General features: G+C 42.0%; 1 protein-coding gene across 1 annotated transcript in view; it reads left to right on the top strand.

Annotated features, from left to right (window-relative positions):
- The window catches only part of LOC141112210 (mucin-2-like), a 245,720-nt gene extending 242,667 nt beyond the window's left edge, over window positions 1–3,053 (top strand). Inside the window, exon 59 of the mRNA XM_073604810.1 lies at window positions 2,714–3,053. Within this exon, the coding sequence (XP_073460911.1) occupies window positions 2,714–2,939 (226 nt within the window). The 3' untranslated portion in view covers window positions 2,940–3,053. The remainder of the gene's footprint in view (window positions 1–2,713) is intronic.
- Window positions 3,054–17,577: the final 14,524 nt, after the last annotated feature.

Genomic DNA, 17,577 nt, shown 5'->3' with positions numbered 1-17,577 from the left:
ATCAAATTGGTCTGCATGACTGTCTTCCCAGAAGAAAGCCTCTTCTAAAGATGATGCACAAGAAAGCCCGCAAACAGTTTGCTGAAGACAAGCAGACTAAGGACATGAAATAAGAATAGATGTGTGTAACACAACTATAAATTCCTGCGCTAATGGATAAAGAAATGACGCAAATAGAGTGTGTGAGCACTATAAATGATTACTGATAATAAGGTTGCTGCTCTTAAAGTGCGTGTGCCTTTAAATATGTGATCAAAGTAAGAGCGATACCTTGTGCTAAACGAATACATTAATAACACAAAATAAATATCAATAGTGCCATTAGCCATAAAAAAATCAATGATATAAGTAAATAATAATAGTCCATAGGAGATAAATGTGTATAGAGTTCATGAGATTCAAACTTTGCAGTTCTGCTTCAAAAAGTTTTCAATATGTGCAAAATAAAGTGCCAAGTGTTAAGAAGATAATCCGTGTGGTCCGTGCTCCCCTCTGTGTGCCCTCTCACTCACCAGAAATCCAGGACTCCCATAACAGAAGTCACAAGCGCTCAGGAGGGTGGCCGGGTTCTGTGGTTCCACGAGCTGTATCTCTAGCTGCTGTTGTTCTTTTTGAAGCAGTACTACAGAGTTTGAAGCTTATGAACTCTATACACGTTTATCCCCTATGTACTATTATTATTTACTTATATTATTGATTTTTTATGGCTGATGGCACTATTGGTATTTATTTTGTGTTATTAATGTATTAGTTTAGCACAAGGTAGTGCTCTTACTTTGATCACAGACTAAGGACATGGATTACTGGAACCATGTCCTGTGGTCAGATGAGACCAAGATAAACTTATTTGGTTCAGATGGTGTCAAGGGTGTGTGGCAGCAACCAGGGGAGAAGTACAAAGACAAGTGTGTCTTGCCTACAGTCAAGCATGGTGGTGGGAGTGTCATGGTCTGGGGGCTGCATGAGTGCTGCCATCACTGGGGAGCTACAGTTCACTGAGGGAACCATGAATGGCAACATGTACTGTCACTTACTGAAGCAGAGCATGATCCCCTCCCTTCGGAGACTGGGTCACAGAGCACTATTCCAACATGATAACCACTCCAAACACACCTCCAAGATGACCACTGCCTTTCTAAAGAAGCTGAGGGTAAAGGTAATGGACTGGCCAAGCATGTCTCCAGACCTAAACCCTATTGAGCATCAGAGGACTCCAGTGGCAACCTGTGAAGCTCTGGTGAACTCCATGCCCAAGAGGGTTAGGGCAGTGCTGCAAAATAATGGTGGCCACACAAAATATTGACAGTTTGGGCCCAATTTGGAAATTTTTACTTAGGGGTGTGCTCACTTTTGTTGCCAGCGGTTTAGATATTAATGGCTGTGTGTTGAGTTATTTTGAGGGGAAAGCAAATTTACACTGTTATACCAGCTGTACACTCACTACTTTACATTTTAGCAAAGTGTCATTTCTTCAGTGTTGTCACGTGAAAAGATATAATACAATATTTACACAAATGAGAGGGGTGTACTCACTTTTGTGAGATACTGTGTGTATATATAGATATACATATATATATATATCTATATATGTCTATAGATATAGAGATATATAGATGTATATACTTTTTTCAATTGTTTTTTTTTTCTTTTTCCTTAAATTTTTTTTTCTTTTTCTATGATTTTTTTTAACAAGCTGTGACCAGAGCAACACAGTGTTACCATAGTAACACTGTACTACTCTGGGGAAGTGATTAGAATTTTTTTTCTTTACACATGATTGCTAATACCAATGAATTTCATTATTATAAGAAACCATTTTTACTAAATCAAACTGATTCATTCAGTGTCTTTTGTTGTGATAAGCTGTGATTGGCCAAAGCTAATCACATGGTACAGATGGGCAGTAATGTCCACCCCGAAAGAGGAAAGTCCCGCCCGGCTATCAATCTGCTATAGGCCGGGCAGGAAGGTGTTAAAAAGTCAACAAGCCAAGAAGTATGAATACTAATAATAATAATAATATAAGGGTTTTTCAAAAAGTTTCCACACTTTTTTTTATGAGTTTCGCAGCCATCTTTTCCACAACATGAAAAAACGTATACTAAACTGCAGGGTCAGCTGGCTTGCTATAAAATATAAAATAAAATAATAAAAATATAAAAAATCCAAAGTTAATAAAATGTATTTATCCTAAATCAGCTATCCGCTGTGTAATGCCCTGTACACACGATAGGATTTTCCGATGGAAAATGTGTGATAGGACCTTGTTGTCGTAATTCCGAATGTAGGCTCCATCACACATTTTCCATAGGAATTTCCGACACACAAAGTTTGAGAGCTTGCTATAAAATTTTCTGACAACAAAATCCGTTGTCGGAAATTCCAATTGTGTACACAAATCTGACGCACAAAGTGCCACGCATGCTTAGAATAAATTAAGAGAGGAAAGCTATTGGCTACTGCCCCGTTTATAGTCCCGACCTACGTGTTTTATGTCACTGCTTTCAGAACGATCGGATTTTCCGACAACTTTGTGTGACTGTGTGTATGCAAGACAAGTTTGAGCCAACATCCATCGGAAAAAAATCCATGGATTTTGTTGTCGGAATGTCCGATCAATGTCCGACCGTGTGTACAGGGCATAAGAGTGATAACACATTTATGTAAAACCACTGTGATCAATATAATTGATTCAGTTTTATCTTCTACGTAGGTACTCGGCGGCTGCCAGTAAAATGTCCCACAATTGCACCTGTTGCCAGGAGGTGAAGACCAAGGAAAGAAAAGTGACGATGAAATGCAGCAATGGACATCAAGAAGAACTCAGTTATCCTAAGGTGGAGGAGTGTAACTGCGTCAGCACTGACTGTGAATCATCGCAACCACAAAAAACATTTACAACTGCCCGAGTTCGGCGCATCAATCAAGACAGGAAATGAGGCTTTTCACAGGCAGCCATAAACTAAGTACATGGCTATTTCTATAAAGTATATGTAAACTCCTGTTCATTATGTTACAGTCTGTTTTAAAATTAAAGCAATTATGGCATATAATAGTTTCCTGTATTATTTTAAGGATTAATTGTAAATACTGTTCATTGCTGTAACAGCCATTAAACCTAAAGGCATTTTCCACTTTAGGCCTCATTTACACAGACTTACCGATCTGTACACCCATACAAAAGTCTGTTTTCACCTGCAAAGGATACACAAGTGTTTTATAAAGACCTGTTCAAATCAATGATAGGCATCCATCTGCATAGATCTCCAAGCTCATCCCTGACTGTAGATTCATGTGGGTCTGATGCACGGATCAGAACGCAGTTTTTCTGCATCCTAATCCATGCATCAGACCCATAAGATGTACACTTTGGGGTGCATGCAGCAGGCTGCCTGCATGAGACTGCACAGAACATCTGAGAAAATGGCCCTTTGCATGAGTGGACGGATTGCTACGCCCGTGCGAACGAAGCCTTACTGTGCTTCAGTTTGCAACACCTTTTTCAACCTTTTTACGTCAAAGGAAACCTTGAAAACATTTTTTGGTCTTGGGGAACCCCGGCTAAAACCAATTAACCACTTCAGCCCCGGAAGATTTGGCAGCTCAATGACCGGAGGACTTTTTACAATTTGGCATTGCGCTGCTTTAACTGGTAATTGTGCGGCCATGCAATGTTGTACCCAAACTAAATGTGCGTCCTTTTTTCCCCACAAATAGAGCTTTCTTTTGATGGTATTTGATTGCCTCTGTGATTTTTATTTTTTGCGATATAAACGGCAAAAGACCAGAAATTTTGAAAAAAAATTATATTTTCTACTTTTTGTTATAAAAAAAAATGATAAACTTAATTTTAGTCATACATTTAGGCCAAAATGTATTCAGCCACATGTCTTTGGTAAAAAAATGTCAATAACATATATTTATTGGTTTGTGCAAAAGTTATAGCGTCTACAAACTAGGGTACATTTTCTGGAATTTACGCAGCTTTTAGTATATGACTACCTATCTCATTTCTTGAGGTGCTAAAATGGCAGGGCAGTACAACCCCCCCCCCCAAATGACCCCATTTTGGAAAGTAGACACCCCAAGGAAAGTGCTGAGAGGCATGTTGAGCCCATTGAATATTTTATTTTTTTGTCACAAGTGATTGAAAAATGACAAAAAAAAAGAAAATTACACAAAGTTGTCACTAAATGATGTATTGCTCACACATGCCATGGTTATATGTGGAATTACACCCCAAAATGCATTCTGCTGCTTCTCCTGAGTATGGTGATACCTCATGTGTGAGACTTTTTGGCAGCCTAGCCGCGTACAAGACCCCGAAAACTAAGCACCGCCTTCAGGCTTTCTAAGGGCGTAATTTTTAATTTCACTCCTCACTACCTATCAGTTTCGAAGGCCATAAAATGCAAAGATAGGACAAGATAGCACAACCCCCCCCCCAAATGACCCCATTTTGGAAAGTGGACACCCCAAACTATTTGCTGATAGGCATGTTGAGTCCATGGAATATTTTATATTTTGCCACAAGTTTCGGGAAAATTACAATTTTATTTTTTTTTACGCAACATTGTTTTTTTTGCACAAAGTCGTCACTAAATGATATATTGCTCAAACATGCCATGGGCATATGTGGAATGACACTCCAAAATACATTCTGCTTCTTCTCCTGAGTACGGGGATACCACATGTGTGAGACTTTTTGGGAGCCTAGCCCCGTACAGGACCCCGAAAACCAATCACCGCCTTCAGGCTTTCTAAGGGCGTAAAATGGTGATTTCACTTCCTCACTCCCTATCACAGATTCCAAGGCCATGAAATGAAAAGATAGAACAACCCCCCCCCCCCCAAATGACCCCATTTTGGAAAGTAGACACCCCAAGCTATTTGCTGAGAGGCATGTTGAGTCCATGGAATATTTTATATTTTGCCACAAGTTTCGGGAAAATTACAATTTTATTTTTTTTTACGCAACATTGTCACTAAATGATATATTGTTCAAACATGCCATAATTATATGTGGAATTACACCCCAAAATACATTCTGCTTCTTCTCTTGAGTACGGGGATACCGCATTTGTGGAACTTTTTGGCAGTCTAACCACGTACAGGACCCGAAAACCAATCACCGCCTTCAGGCTTTCTAAGGGCGTAAATTTTTGATTTCACTCCTCAATGCCTATCACAGTTTCGGAGGCCATGAAATGCCCAGATAACACAAAACCCCCCCAAATGACCTAATGTTGGAAAGTAGACACCCCAAGCTATCTGCTGAGAGGCATGTTGAGTATTTTGCAGATCTTGCTTTTTGTCACAAAGTTTTGAAAATTGAAAAAAAAACTAAACATTTTTCTGTTCTTTCTTCATTTTCAAAAATGCAAATACCTTGGGGTGTCTACTTTCCAAAATGGGGTCATTTGGGGGGGGGGGGGGGGTTGTGCTATCTGGACATTTCAGAGGCTCCGTAACTGTGATAGGTAGTGAGGAGTAAAAATCACAATTTTACGCCTTTAGAAATCCTGAAGGCGGTGATTGGTTTTTGGGGTCCTGTATGTGGCTAGGCTCCCAAAAAGTCCCACACATGTGGTATCCCTGTACACAGGAGAAGCAGCAGAATGTATTTTTGGGTGTAATTCCACATATAACCATGCTATGTTTGAACAATATATCATTTAGTGACAACTTTGTGTAAAAAAAAAAAAAATGGAATTTTCCCGCAACTTGTGGCAAAATATAAAATATTCCATGGACTCAACATAACGCTCATCAAATAGCTTGGGGTGTCTACTTTCCAAAATGGGGTCATTTGGGGGGGGGGGGGGTTGTGCTATCTTGGCATTGTATGGCCTTCAAAACTGTGATAGGTAGTGAGGAGAGAAATAAAAAATTTACACCCTTGTTTGAACTGTCCTGGCATTTTATGCACAACATTTAGAAGCTTATGTCACACATCAACCACTCTTCTAACCACTTGAAGACAAAGCCCTTTCTGACACTTTTTGTTTACATGAAAATATTTTTTTTTGCAAGAAAATTACTTTGAACCCCCAAACATTATATATTTTTTTAAAGCAAAGGCCCTACAGATTAAAATGGTGGGTGTTGCAATTTTTTTATTCACACAGTATTTGCGCAACGATTTCTTAAACGCAATTTTTTGGGAAAAAATACACTTTTTTTATTTTAATGCACTAAAACACACTATATTGCCCAAATGTTTGTCAAAATAAAAAAGATGATCTTATGCCAAGTACATAGATACCAAACATGACATGCTTTAAAATTGCGCACAAACGTGCAGCGGCGACAAACTACATACATTTTTAAAAGCTTTTAAAAGCCTTTACATGTTATCATTTTAGATTTACAGAGGAGGTCTACTGCTAAAATTACTGCCCTCGATCTGACCTTCGTGGTGATACCTCACATGCATGGTGCAATTGCTGTTTACATATGACACCAGATCGACGCTTGCGTCCGCCTTTGCGCGTGAGCACGGGGGGACAGGGGTGCTTTTTTTTTTTTTTTTTTAATTATTTATTGTGCTTTTTTTTTTTTCTCAAAAGGTTTTTATTGTTTTCACATAAGTAAGGTTACAAACTGGTTGTGAACATACATATTTCACATAAACAGTATGAACATGAACAGGGAAAACAAGCAGTCAGGCATACAGTAGTACATTGTTCACACATGTAACTGTAATACTATTGCGTAACTTTAACCGACAGTATGTTTATATTCAGTTAGAGGCTTATCAGGGCCGATCCTAGGGTCACAGGCGCCTGGGTGCAGAAATATTTCTGGCGCCCCCACATGGGCGTGGTTATTTTACTAACTCCTCCCCTTTACAAATATTTCTGTGGCAACGACTCAACCACAGAGATGCTTCCCCACAAAGTCTTCATTACCCTGGGATCCTTACAGGTACAATAAACAAAATACAGGAAGAGAAGCAAGAGTACTTTATCTGGACCTGGAGGGGGGCCTCTCTGATGGAGACAGAGAGCGCTTCTGTTAGAGAGTCTGTTAAAAAGAAAGCCCCCAGAAATACTACTGACATGATACAGGAGATGATCAGAGACCACAGACATAGTACAGGAGATGGTCAGAGACCGCAAACATACTACAGGAGATGATCAGAGACTGCAGACATAATGCAGGAGATGGTCAGAGACTGCAGACGTAGTACAGGAGAGGGTCAGAGCCTGCAGACATAGTACAGGAGAGGGTCAGAGACTGCAGACATAATACAGGGGATGGTCAGAGACTACAGACATAGTACAGGAGATGGTCAGAGACTGCAGACATAATACAGGAGATGGTCAGAGACTGCAGACATAATACAGGAGATGATCAGAGGCTACAGACATAATACAGGAGATGATCAGAGGCTGCAGACATGCTATAGGAGATGGTCAGAGACTGCAGACATAGTACAGAAGATGGTAAGAGACTGCAGACATAGTACAGGAGATGATCAGAGACTGCAGACATGGTACAGGAGATGGTCAGAGACTGCAGACATAATACAGGAGATGGTCAGAGACTGCAGACATAATACAGAAGATGATCAGAGACTGCAGACATAATACAGGAGATGGTCAGAAACTGCAGACATATTACAGGTGATGGTCAGAGACTGCAGACATAGTACAGGACATGGTCAGAGACTGCAGACATAATACAGCAGATGGTCAGAGACTGCAGAAATAGTACAGGAGAGGGTCAGAGACCACAGACATGATATAGGAGACAGTCAGAGACTGCAGACATAGTACAGGAGCTGGTCAGAGACTACAGACATAGTACAGGAGATGATCAGAGACTGCAGACATAGTATAGGAGATGGTCAGAGACTGCAGACATAATATAGGAGATGGTCAGAGACTGCAGACATAGTACAGGAGATGGTCAGGGACTGCAGACATAATACAGGAGATGGTCCGAGACTGCAGACATAATACAGGAGATGATCAGAGACTACAGACATAGTACAGGAGATGGTCAGAGACTGCAGACATAGTACAGAAGATGGTCAGAGACTGCAGACATAATACAGGAGATGATCAGAGACTGCAGACATAATACAGGAGATGGTCAGAGCCTGCAGACATAATACAGGAGATGGTCAGAGACTGCAGACATAGTACAGGAGATGGTCAGAGACTGCAGACATAGTACAGGGGATGGTCAGAGACTGCAGACATGGTACAGGAGATGGTCAGAGACTGCAGACATGGTACAGGAGATAGTCAGAGACTGCAGACATAATACAGGAGATGGTCAGAGACTGCAGACATAATACAGGAGATGGTCAGAGACTGCAGACATAATACAGGAGATGATCAGAGACTGCAGACATAATATAGGAGATGGTCATAGACTGCAGACATATTACAGGAGATGGTCAGAGACTACAGACATGGTACAGGAGATGGTCAGAGACTGCAGACATGATACAGCAGATGGTCAGAGACTGCAGACATAGTACAGGAGAGGGTCAGAGACCGCAGACATGATATAGGAGATGGTCAGAGACTGCAGACATGGTACAGGAGATGGTCAGAGACTACAGACATAGTACAGGAGATGGTCAGAGACTGCAGACATAGTACAGGAGATGGTCCGAGATAGCAGACATGATACAGGAGATGGTCCAAGATTGCAGACATAGTACAGGAGCTGGTCAGAGACTACAGACATAGTACAGGAGATGGTCAGAGACTGCAGACATAATACAGGAGATGATCTGAGACTGCAGACATAGTACAGGAGATGGTCAGAGACTGCAGACATAATACAGGAGATGGTCAGAGACTGCAGACATAATACAGGAGATGGTCAGAGACTGCAGACATAATACAGGAGATGGTCAGAGACTGCAGACATGTTATAATAGATGGTCAGAGACTGCAGACATAATACAGGAGATGGTCCATTAGACCCCTTTCACACTGGAGGTGTTTTTCAGGTGCTTTAGCGTTAAAAATAGCGCCTGAAAAAAGCCTTATCTGCAATCCCACTGTGAAAGCCTGAATGCTTTCACACTGGAGCAGAGCACTGGCACGACGTCCAAAAAATTCCTGCAAGTAGCTTCTTTGAGGCGCTTTAGGAGCGGTGTATACACCGCTCCTAAAGTGCTCTTGCCCATTGAAATCAATGGGCAGTGCCTGCAAAGCGCCTCCGCAGTTGTGCCTTTGAACCCTTTAGTGGGGGTTAAATGTACCTCTAAAGCAGGGATATGCAATTAGCGGACCTCCAGCTGTTGCAAAACTACAAGTTCCATCATGCTCTGCCTATGGGTGTCATGCTTGTGGCTGTCAGAGTCTTGCTATGCCTCATGGGACTTGTAGTTCTGCAACAGCTGGAGGTCTGCAATGCTTGTGGCTGTCAGAGTCTTGCTATGCCTCATAGGACTTGTAGTTCTGCAACAGCTGGAGGTCCACTAATTGCATATCCCTGCTCTAAAGTAAAGCGCCACTAAAAGTAGCGGCACATTACCGCCGATGCACCCACACTGTCAGTGTGAAAGGGCTCTTAGTATACATCACATCTGTAGATGGACTACTGAGGTGCAGGAAGGGACAGGGGCTGTGTATCCTATGTAATCTATCATTGCATAAAACATCTCCTAGCAGGGGCAGCCCAGAGCACATGTAAAGGTGTGCTGGGGATGCCATCCTTAGCACACAGCACACTGAACACTGACTCACCTCGGTTCTCTCTCCTTGCAGCCCGAGATGGAGATGGGAGGGGGAAGCATTCCAACTGGAGTTGGTAGAGACAGTGCGGGATCCCAGTGTGAGGAATTCATTCCCACACATCAGCACTCAGCAGCCACTGACTAGAACCCTCATATCAGGAAGAGGAGCGGCCCCTCCCCCGAGCACTGCCAGGCTGGACGGGCTGCCCTATGCTCACACTGGTGTTCTGGACGGACACTCACAAGGAGAGAAGGAGGGAGGGGAGAACTCTAGCACTTCGGTGCCCCCACTTCTGCAGGCGCCCGGGTGCAAAGCACCCTGTGCACCCCAGATAGGATCAGCCCTGGATCTACCAGTAGATCTCAGGCAGGTGACTGGTAGATTGTGGCCTGGGCTTGCTGACCCGCCATTCCAGAGCATCAAACACAGTGCAATGCAGAGGGACTACTTGTAAAGTTTGAGCTATAAAGGGGCAGGAGCAGGAGCCACAGTCGATGCCTCCTCTGTAGTGCTGGCTCCTGTCCCATGCGGAGTGATACCAACTGTACTCCACCTCCTATTCTGGCTAGCGGTCCCCAGAGTGCTGCCAGCAGCAGGAAAGAAGAGATCTTCAGGTCAGTGTGAAGCAATACACTGGGCATAATAGCAGCGTTGTGTTGCTTTCTCACCACCTGCTTTAACCCGCATGCAGTCGCGGGGCGCTTGCAGAGTGGTCCCATTTACTTGAATGGGTTGCGACTGGCAGGTGGTAGCACCCACCAGAAGCAACATGGGGCTTAATTCCTGCTGCGGCATGTGTACACCAAAGGAGGTAGGGATTGGGGGAGGTAAAACCACAACTCAACCACAGAGTTTTACCATCACCCCCTCCAACTTAACATGTGAACAAGGCCTAAGGGTACCGCTGCTGAATGCAACTAAGGGCTCCTTTACAAATGAAGCAGGCACTGCTGCTCCTCTGAAAAGCGATCCGAGTGTGTTTGACAGGTGGTGAGGAGGCAAAATGTTTCCTCCTCACCACCTGATTTAAACCCATGATTGCCATGCAAAGCATGCAATAGTGACACAGTAGTACAGCAATTAGAGGTTTAAATCAGGTGTGAGGAGGCGACACTGTGCCCAGTGATCTTTGACATCTCCCATGTTGTTCAGGTCAGGGCTGTCTTTAATATTGATTGGACCCTGGGCAAACATTTTCCTAATACACTAATCAACTACTTGAGGGCAGTGTGGGCTCGAGGGTCAGCTGCTTTGGGCCCCACAACAATGACTGGGCCTGGGACAGCTACCCCCTTTTGCCATGTGTTAAAGACGGCCCTGGTTCAGGTAGATCTCCACCTTTTTCAGGTTGCCTACCCCTAAATTCAGAGTTCCTTATAAACCTTGACTACCAGAAAGTCATCAGCAGCTGCATCTTCTTTAGTAACTATAATTAGGTTTTGAATCACAAAGTATTTGTACAATGTAAGCATTTAAAGCGGTATTGAACTCTGCTTTCTTTTTTTTTTTTTTATAAATGGGCGCCCAGTTGATTTATGCCATAATGTGCTAGTATGCATCACATATTAGCACATTAAGGCAGATACATCTGTCCAACTCAAACAAAGCCCTCCAGCGCTGTGCTGTCACCGCTCCCCTGGTCAAAGGCGCTTCCAACTTCGCTCGGTCTTCATTCTCGGTTTTCTCTCTCTAGCTGCTTGAATGACCAGGTCTTGATGAAGTCACTCCCATGCATGCATATAGGAATCACCATCCTGGCACGGTGCTCCCTGCAATCACAGGAAAGGCAGTGTGACATGAATAAAGATCCCATTGCTTAACTAGCGGCTGGCAACCTTCCTGGCTGCTAATTCTGTCACTATGATAGTGGCCCTGTCTGATGCAGGGATCACTTGGCAATTTTTTGCCACAAAAAGATTTTAGAAAAATTTTGAAGTATACATTGCATATAAACAGTGATCGTACATAGGTACTAATTGGCATTTTTTACAAACAAGCCAGTGTTGGGTGGCTGAACTACTGTTAAGCCTAGCAAAAAAAAACAGGTGCTTTGACAGAAGCAGTCATCAGGCTCTAGACAGAAGGAGCGTCACATGACTTCAGGTAAGTAAAATAGGTATTTGGATATGGGTTTTTTTTCCTTACCAGTGGTTAGTTATAGTTGGGTGGGGATGAGGGTTGTTAATATCCTGGAAGAAAAAAAGACTATTCTAAGCTGTTGAAAAAGTGAAAAATGCATTTGTCTCCAATTTTTGTCTATTTGAAAGCTTAATTTTGAATGTTTTTGCAAACGATTTACACAACTTTTTTCAGTTTCAGTTTTTTTAGTTGAATCCAATTAGAAAAGTGTGAGTCTTGGGTGAATTTTGTGTGGAACTATATATTATTTCAGTTATAAATAGACCATGTTGTTAACATATCTTGTGATTTGGATTACTGTGTTTACTAAAAAGCATTTAATGCAAAATCTTTTTGTGTCATGCTTCTTTAATGAACTGTGTAGATAATGGAGCTCAGAATCTTTTGCTCAATATTTTCTTGTTTCATTTGCATACGATTGGGTAGTCAAAGTGAACTGAAATTTGCTTTTCACATGATTGGATAACTGAAGTAAATATTCACACAATTTGTTGAGTAAAGATCCTCAACTCCTTTAGTAGATCAGCCAGAGTGTGTTGTATATCCCATCAGGTCCTACGTTGGATATCCAGTAAGATGACATTTTTGGAAACTGGTGATGAGTGTCTTAAAGTGGATGTCAATTCTCACATATATCCAGTGAAGTGAACAGCCTCAAATGATACACAGGGATGAAACAAATTTCCCTACATAAGTTTTACATGTATATCTGTTGTCTTCTGCTTTATATATTCTTTAGAATGTTCAGATCGTGTTAGGAAATTTTCTCTTCCTGGTTAGCACTGCAGTGAAGCCTGGGCATACAGCCAAGACAGCTGATTGGAGGAAAGGAACACATCCCTTCTCCTCATAGGAAGAGACTTTCAGCACTGTTCGTTGAATCGTTCAGGGCTCTGCTAATCTATTTATAGCATCCTCCCCAACACAAAACTCTGTCTGCTTTTATCACGTGTCAGAGAATTTGTCAGAAGTTCTCATGCTAATAACAGAAGAACAGAGCAAGAGACAGCTACAGGACTTAGTGCTTTGAAGAGAGATAAGAAAACACTACAGATATATGTGCACAGCTAAAATTTCATGAATTGGTTTACAGACACTTTAAAGGATTATTGTCATTTTTTAAATTTATGATAGTGGTTGTATAACTTCTTGCACGATTAGAGATGGAATTTTATGTACACTTAAAATTCTTTGCTTATTGGTCAAAAATATTTTGTTAGTGATTCATACTAATACTGAAACCAGTTCACAATATTGTCATTTCTTGCCTTTATTTGCAGGCACCACCACCTCTCCAAGGACATTGACAACTCCAACGTCACCAAGTAAGTTATGACTGTTACTACAGCCTGTCATGATAAAATATTAAAGCTGAAGTCCAGCTTTAGTCTTGCACAGTTGTATAACTCCTATTCGGTACTTATAATGCTTAGTTGATTTCGCACTGTGAAATTATTGCAGGGTGCATTCGAAGCTGAAGCAATATAGATTGAGGCATCTCATTTCCTGGCTGCGGGACGAGTGGCATCACCCAGCTCATTCCTCCCAGCCTTGCTGTCCCTTGCCTGCTGTTTTCATTCATTCAATTTCAGTCCTGGGGCTTCAGCATTAGCTAGTTGGGTCTGTATGCAAATGCTGGCTTTCTAGAAATCCCCACCCCTCCCGTCTGACAGCCACTCATGAAGGCATTTTAAATATTTGTATAACTTCTCCTAAGAATCAAGCCAATGCTTGCATCAGGGCTGGGGCTCTTTACAGAAGTACTGAGGCAAAATGCTGTGATGTTTTAAAACAGGACCCAATCATCTCATCCCACTAGCCAGGATCTGCCTGCTTTGCATAGAGAAGCACAGACACCAGTGATAATGTCACTAAGTCTGAACTTAGGTATGTAAGGAAAATGGAATGGTTTCATTTAAAATTTAGCATGCTGATAAATGGGGAGCAAGGAAGCAAGTAAGAAAACATAAGCAGTTTTAATAATTATTTTAAAATGGTATCACACCCCAAAACAAAAATGTAATATGTTGCAGCTTGCCAATCTCTAAATGTGGTGGATGATTTAACCACTTCAGCCCCGAAAGGTTTTACCCCCTTCATGACCAGGCCATTTTTTGCGATATGGCACTGCGTTACTTTAACTGACAATTGTGCGGTCCTGCGACGCTGTACACAAATAAAATTGATGTTCTTTTTTTCCCACAAATAGAGCTTTCTTTAGGTTTTATTTGATCACCTCTGCGGTTTTTATTTTTTGCGCTATAAACAAAGAAAGACAGACAATTTTGAAAAAAAAACAATATTTTTTACTTTCTGCTATAAAACACATCCAATAAAAAAAGGAATAAATCGAATTTCTTCTGCAATTTAGGCCAATGTGTATTCTGCTACATATTTTTGGTAAAAATATCACAATAACCGTATATTGAATGGTTTGCGCAAAAGTTATAGCGTCTACAAACTATGGGATTTTTTTTGGCACTTTTATTTATTTATTTATTTTTTTACTAGTAATGGTAGTGATTTTTAGTGGGACTGCGACATTACGGCGGACAAATCAGACACCTAACTGAAACTTTTGACACTTTTTTGGGAACAGTGACATTATTACAGTGATCAGTGGTAAAAAATATGCACTATTACTGTACTAATGACACTGGCAGGGAAGGGGTTAACACCAGGGGCGATCAAAGGGTTAAGTGTGTCCCTAGGAGGTGCTTGCTGTTAATTGTGTGGGGGGGGGTGGACTGACTGGGGGAACATAGAGATCAGTGTTCCTGCTTAGCAGGAACACAAGATCACTGTATTCTCTCCTGTCAGAACAGCGATCTGCCTTGTTTAAATAGGTAGATCGCTGTTCTGCCTCTCTGGGGAACGATCAACGGGTCCCCGCGCACATCACGTCTGCTGGACCTGCTGATTGACTCCCCCTCTGGCCAATCAGCGTGCACGTCCCCGCTATCCATTGCACAAAATGATGTACAGATATGTTATTTCGGGCAATAGAGCCGCCCTGCCGCAGTGTATCTGCGGTAGGCGATCTTTAAGTAGTTAAAAGAGAAGTATGGGAATCCATTTTTTTGCAGATTCATACTTACCTAGGTGGATTCTGCATCGGTCCCCTGTTGGCTCTAAGACTTAGAACCAAGCGATCAAACACTGCTGATCGCTCGGTTCTCAGTGCTCCCTGAGCAGAGAGCTGGTGGCTGTCATTAAGGGCTGGTTCACACCTATGCATTTTTTTAGTGCATTTTCAGTTTTTCAGAAACACACTACAGTCAATGTAACATGGTTTCCAATGGGTCATGTTCACATCTGTACATTTTATGAAAAGGGTCAGCAACTTTTTTCTGGTTTTTGGTTCCATAGATTTCAATGGATCAAAAACGTGTATTGATAAACGCAAAATGCACCTGGTTTATTCAAACCTGCAACCTGCATAGGTGTGAACCAGGCCTCACTAGCTCTCTGCTCTGCCCCCCCCCTCTAACAATCACTGGAGCGCTAAGCTGTGGAGTAGGTGGGAGCGGCCGACTCAGGCTCTCAGCAGCTTGCTGAGTCTTAGGACTCCCTGGCCAATCAGGTCTCAGGACCTGTTTCCTGATTGGCCAGGAGGAGAATCAGGAAGACAATAGCGAATATTAATTGGGTGGGCTCTTTCCCGAGCCTACCCTTTTTTAATCCAATTAGAGCCTCAGGCTCTAATCATGTGCTTCAAAAAAAACCCAAAAACCTCATTGGAACCCATGTGTCTGGCACCCTGCATGTAGATTAGGGGCCGGGTGCATGGATTCAGGTGGGGGGGGGGGCGTCCCTGCGCCCCTTATGAACATGCCACCACTGGTCTCCACTCTACTGAGTACAGCAACAAAGACACCTTTGGTCAGCAGCATTGTCAATCTGGGGAGAGGGTAGTGTTAGGTGTACTAGCAGATTTAGATGGACTTGACTAACAAATTGATGCCAAACTCCAGCTAACACTTTTTAAGCCACTACAATGTTTTTTTCATTTTGGGATAAAAGTTTTACATAAAAGAATAAAAGCTGATCATTGTAAGCACCTCTCTCAACAGTAAAAGGTTTGTCTCAACCCTCTAACTGCCACTTTTGCTGGAAAGCTTAGTCTGTCAAGGGAAGTTGAAAAATAACAGACTTATGCCTTGTACACACGGGTGGACTTTTCGACCGAACTCGTCCGCAGGAACTAATCCGTTGGACAATCCGACCGTGTATGGGCTTCATCGGACTTCCGACAGACCTTTTTGGTCAAAAATCAGACGGACTTTAGATTTGAAACATGTTTCAAATCTTTCCAACGGATTCGAGTCCGGTCGAAAAATCCGTTTGTCTGTATGCTAGTCCGACGGACGAAAACCGACGCTAGGGCAGCTATTGGCTACTGGCTATCAGCTTTCTTATTTTAGTCCGGTCATACGTCATCACGTACGAATCTGTCAGACTTTGGTGTGATCGTGTGTAGGCAAGTCCGTTCGTTCGAAAGTCCGTCGGAAGTCCGTCAAAAGTCTGTCGGACCAGTCCGGTCGAAAAGTCCGCTTGTGTGTTCGCGGCATTACTGGCAGGATCACAAGGATGAAAATAGAAATTTCAAAAATCCTAAAAAAGAAAACAAATGCAGCCACCACAACTGAGAATTGGTAAGCTGCTAATTATGAATTGCTGTTATTGGGCTTGTCACTGTTCACCTAACCATTTATTCTATACAAACAATGCAAATAAAAACATTAATACACTAAAATCAAATACAAATATTGCCCCCCATCCTAAAAACCAAACGCCATCTAAAACTCATACTCAGTAAGTGTACACAATGCTGGGCATTTTCCAGACAGTTACACAGGGAATTCACAAGCTATGATATAATACAGATCATAGTGAACAATTAGCTCTATAAAAGAGACCCTGTCACTAGTTTGTAGGACTTGTTTTGATGCCTGGCAGCAATACTGCAACATTAGCATTTATTTTTTTCCTTAGCAAAGCTTTCATCTGGTTCTTCGCTGCCCCCCTACCCTGGCTGCTGTGGTACTTTTGGGAATAGCTCGCAGCAGAATAACCTCATGGAAATCATATGACAGAACTAAGGCACAGCAGTTAGATCCAAATTATACCGGTATTCAAAAACTGTCCAGACACTTGCTGAATGACTCAGAAGCACCTTATATTTATTCTGTTCTTGCACTGGAATAAGTTTTGCATCATCTGGGGCCATGATATATCCAAGATGGTGATGCCCGGCAGTGTCTTGTTCCAGTTCCTGCACAAGTAAGGCCTTTAGAGGCGCATTGGGGTTGATTTCCTAAAAGCAAATCCACTTTGCACTACAAGTGCACTAGGAAGTGCAGTCGCTTTAGATCTGAGGGGTAGATCTCAAAAGAGGGGAAGCTTTGCTGATTTTATTATCCAATCATGTGCAAGCTAAAATGCTGTTTTTTATTTTTCTTGCATGTCCCCCTCGGCTCTACAGCGACTGCACTTCCAAGCCCATTGCATTGAATACATGCATATAAATGCATAGAATATTTTACTGAAACATATGCTTTTATTAGCTGCTGTCTGAAACTTTACCTATTGGGGCTGTAAGTTCAAGCAACATTTCTGTCATTTAGCATACTCCTATAACATGGGAAAAAGTACAGATATTTAGAGAACATTTTTGGCATCAGACCATTTGCCTGTATTTACTTTGTAATATAATAAAATTCAAACAACC

Source organism: Aquarana catesbeiana, linkage group LG11 (genome assembly GCF_042186555.1).
Source record: "Aquarana catesbeiana isolate 2022-GZ linkage group LG11, ASM4218655v1, whole genome shotgun sequence".
NCBI lineage: Eukaryota > Metazoa > Chordata > Amphibia > Anura > Ranidae > Aquarana > Aquarana catesbeiana.
The sequence above is the reverse complement of the archived record's forward strand: the minus strand, read 5'-3'. Positions and strand labels throughout refer to the sequence as shown.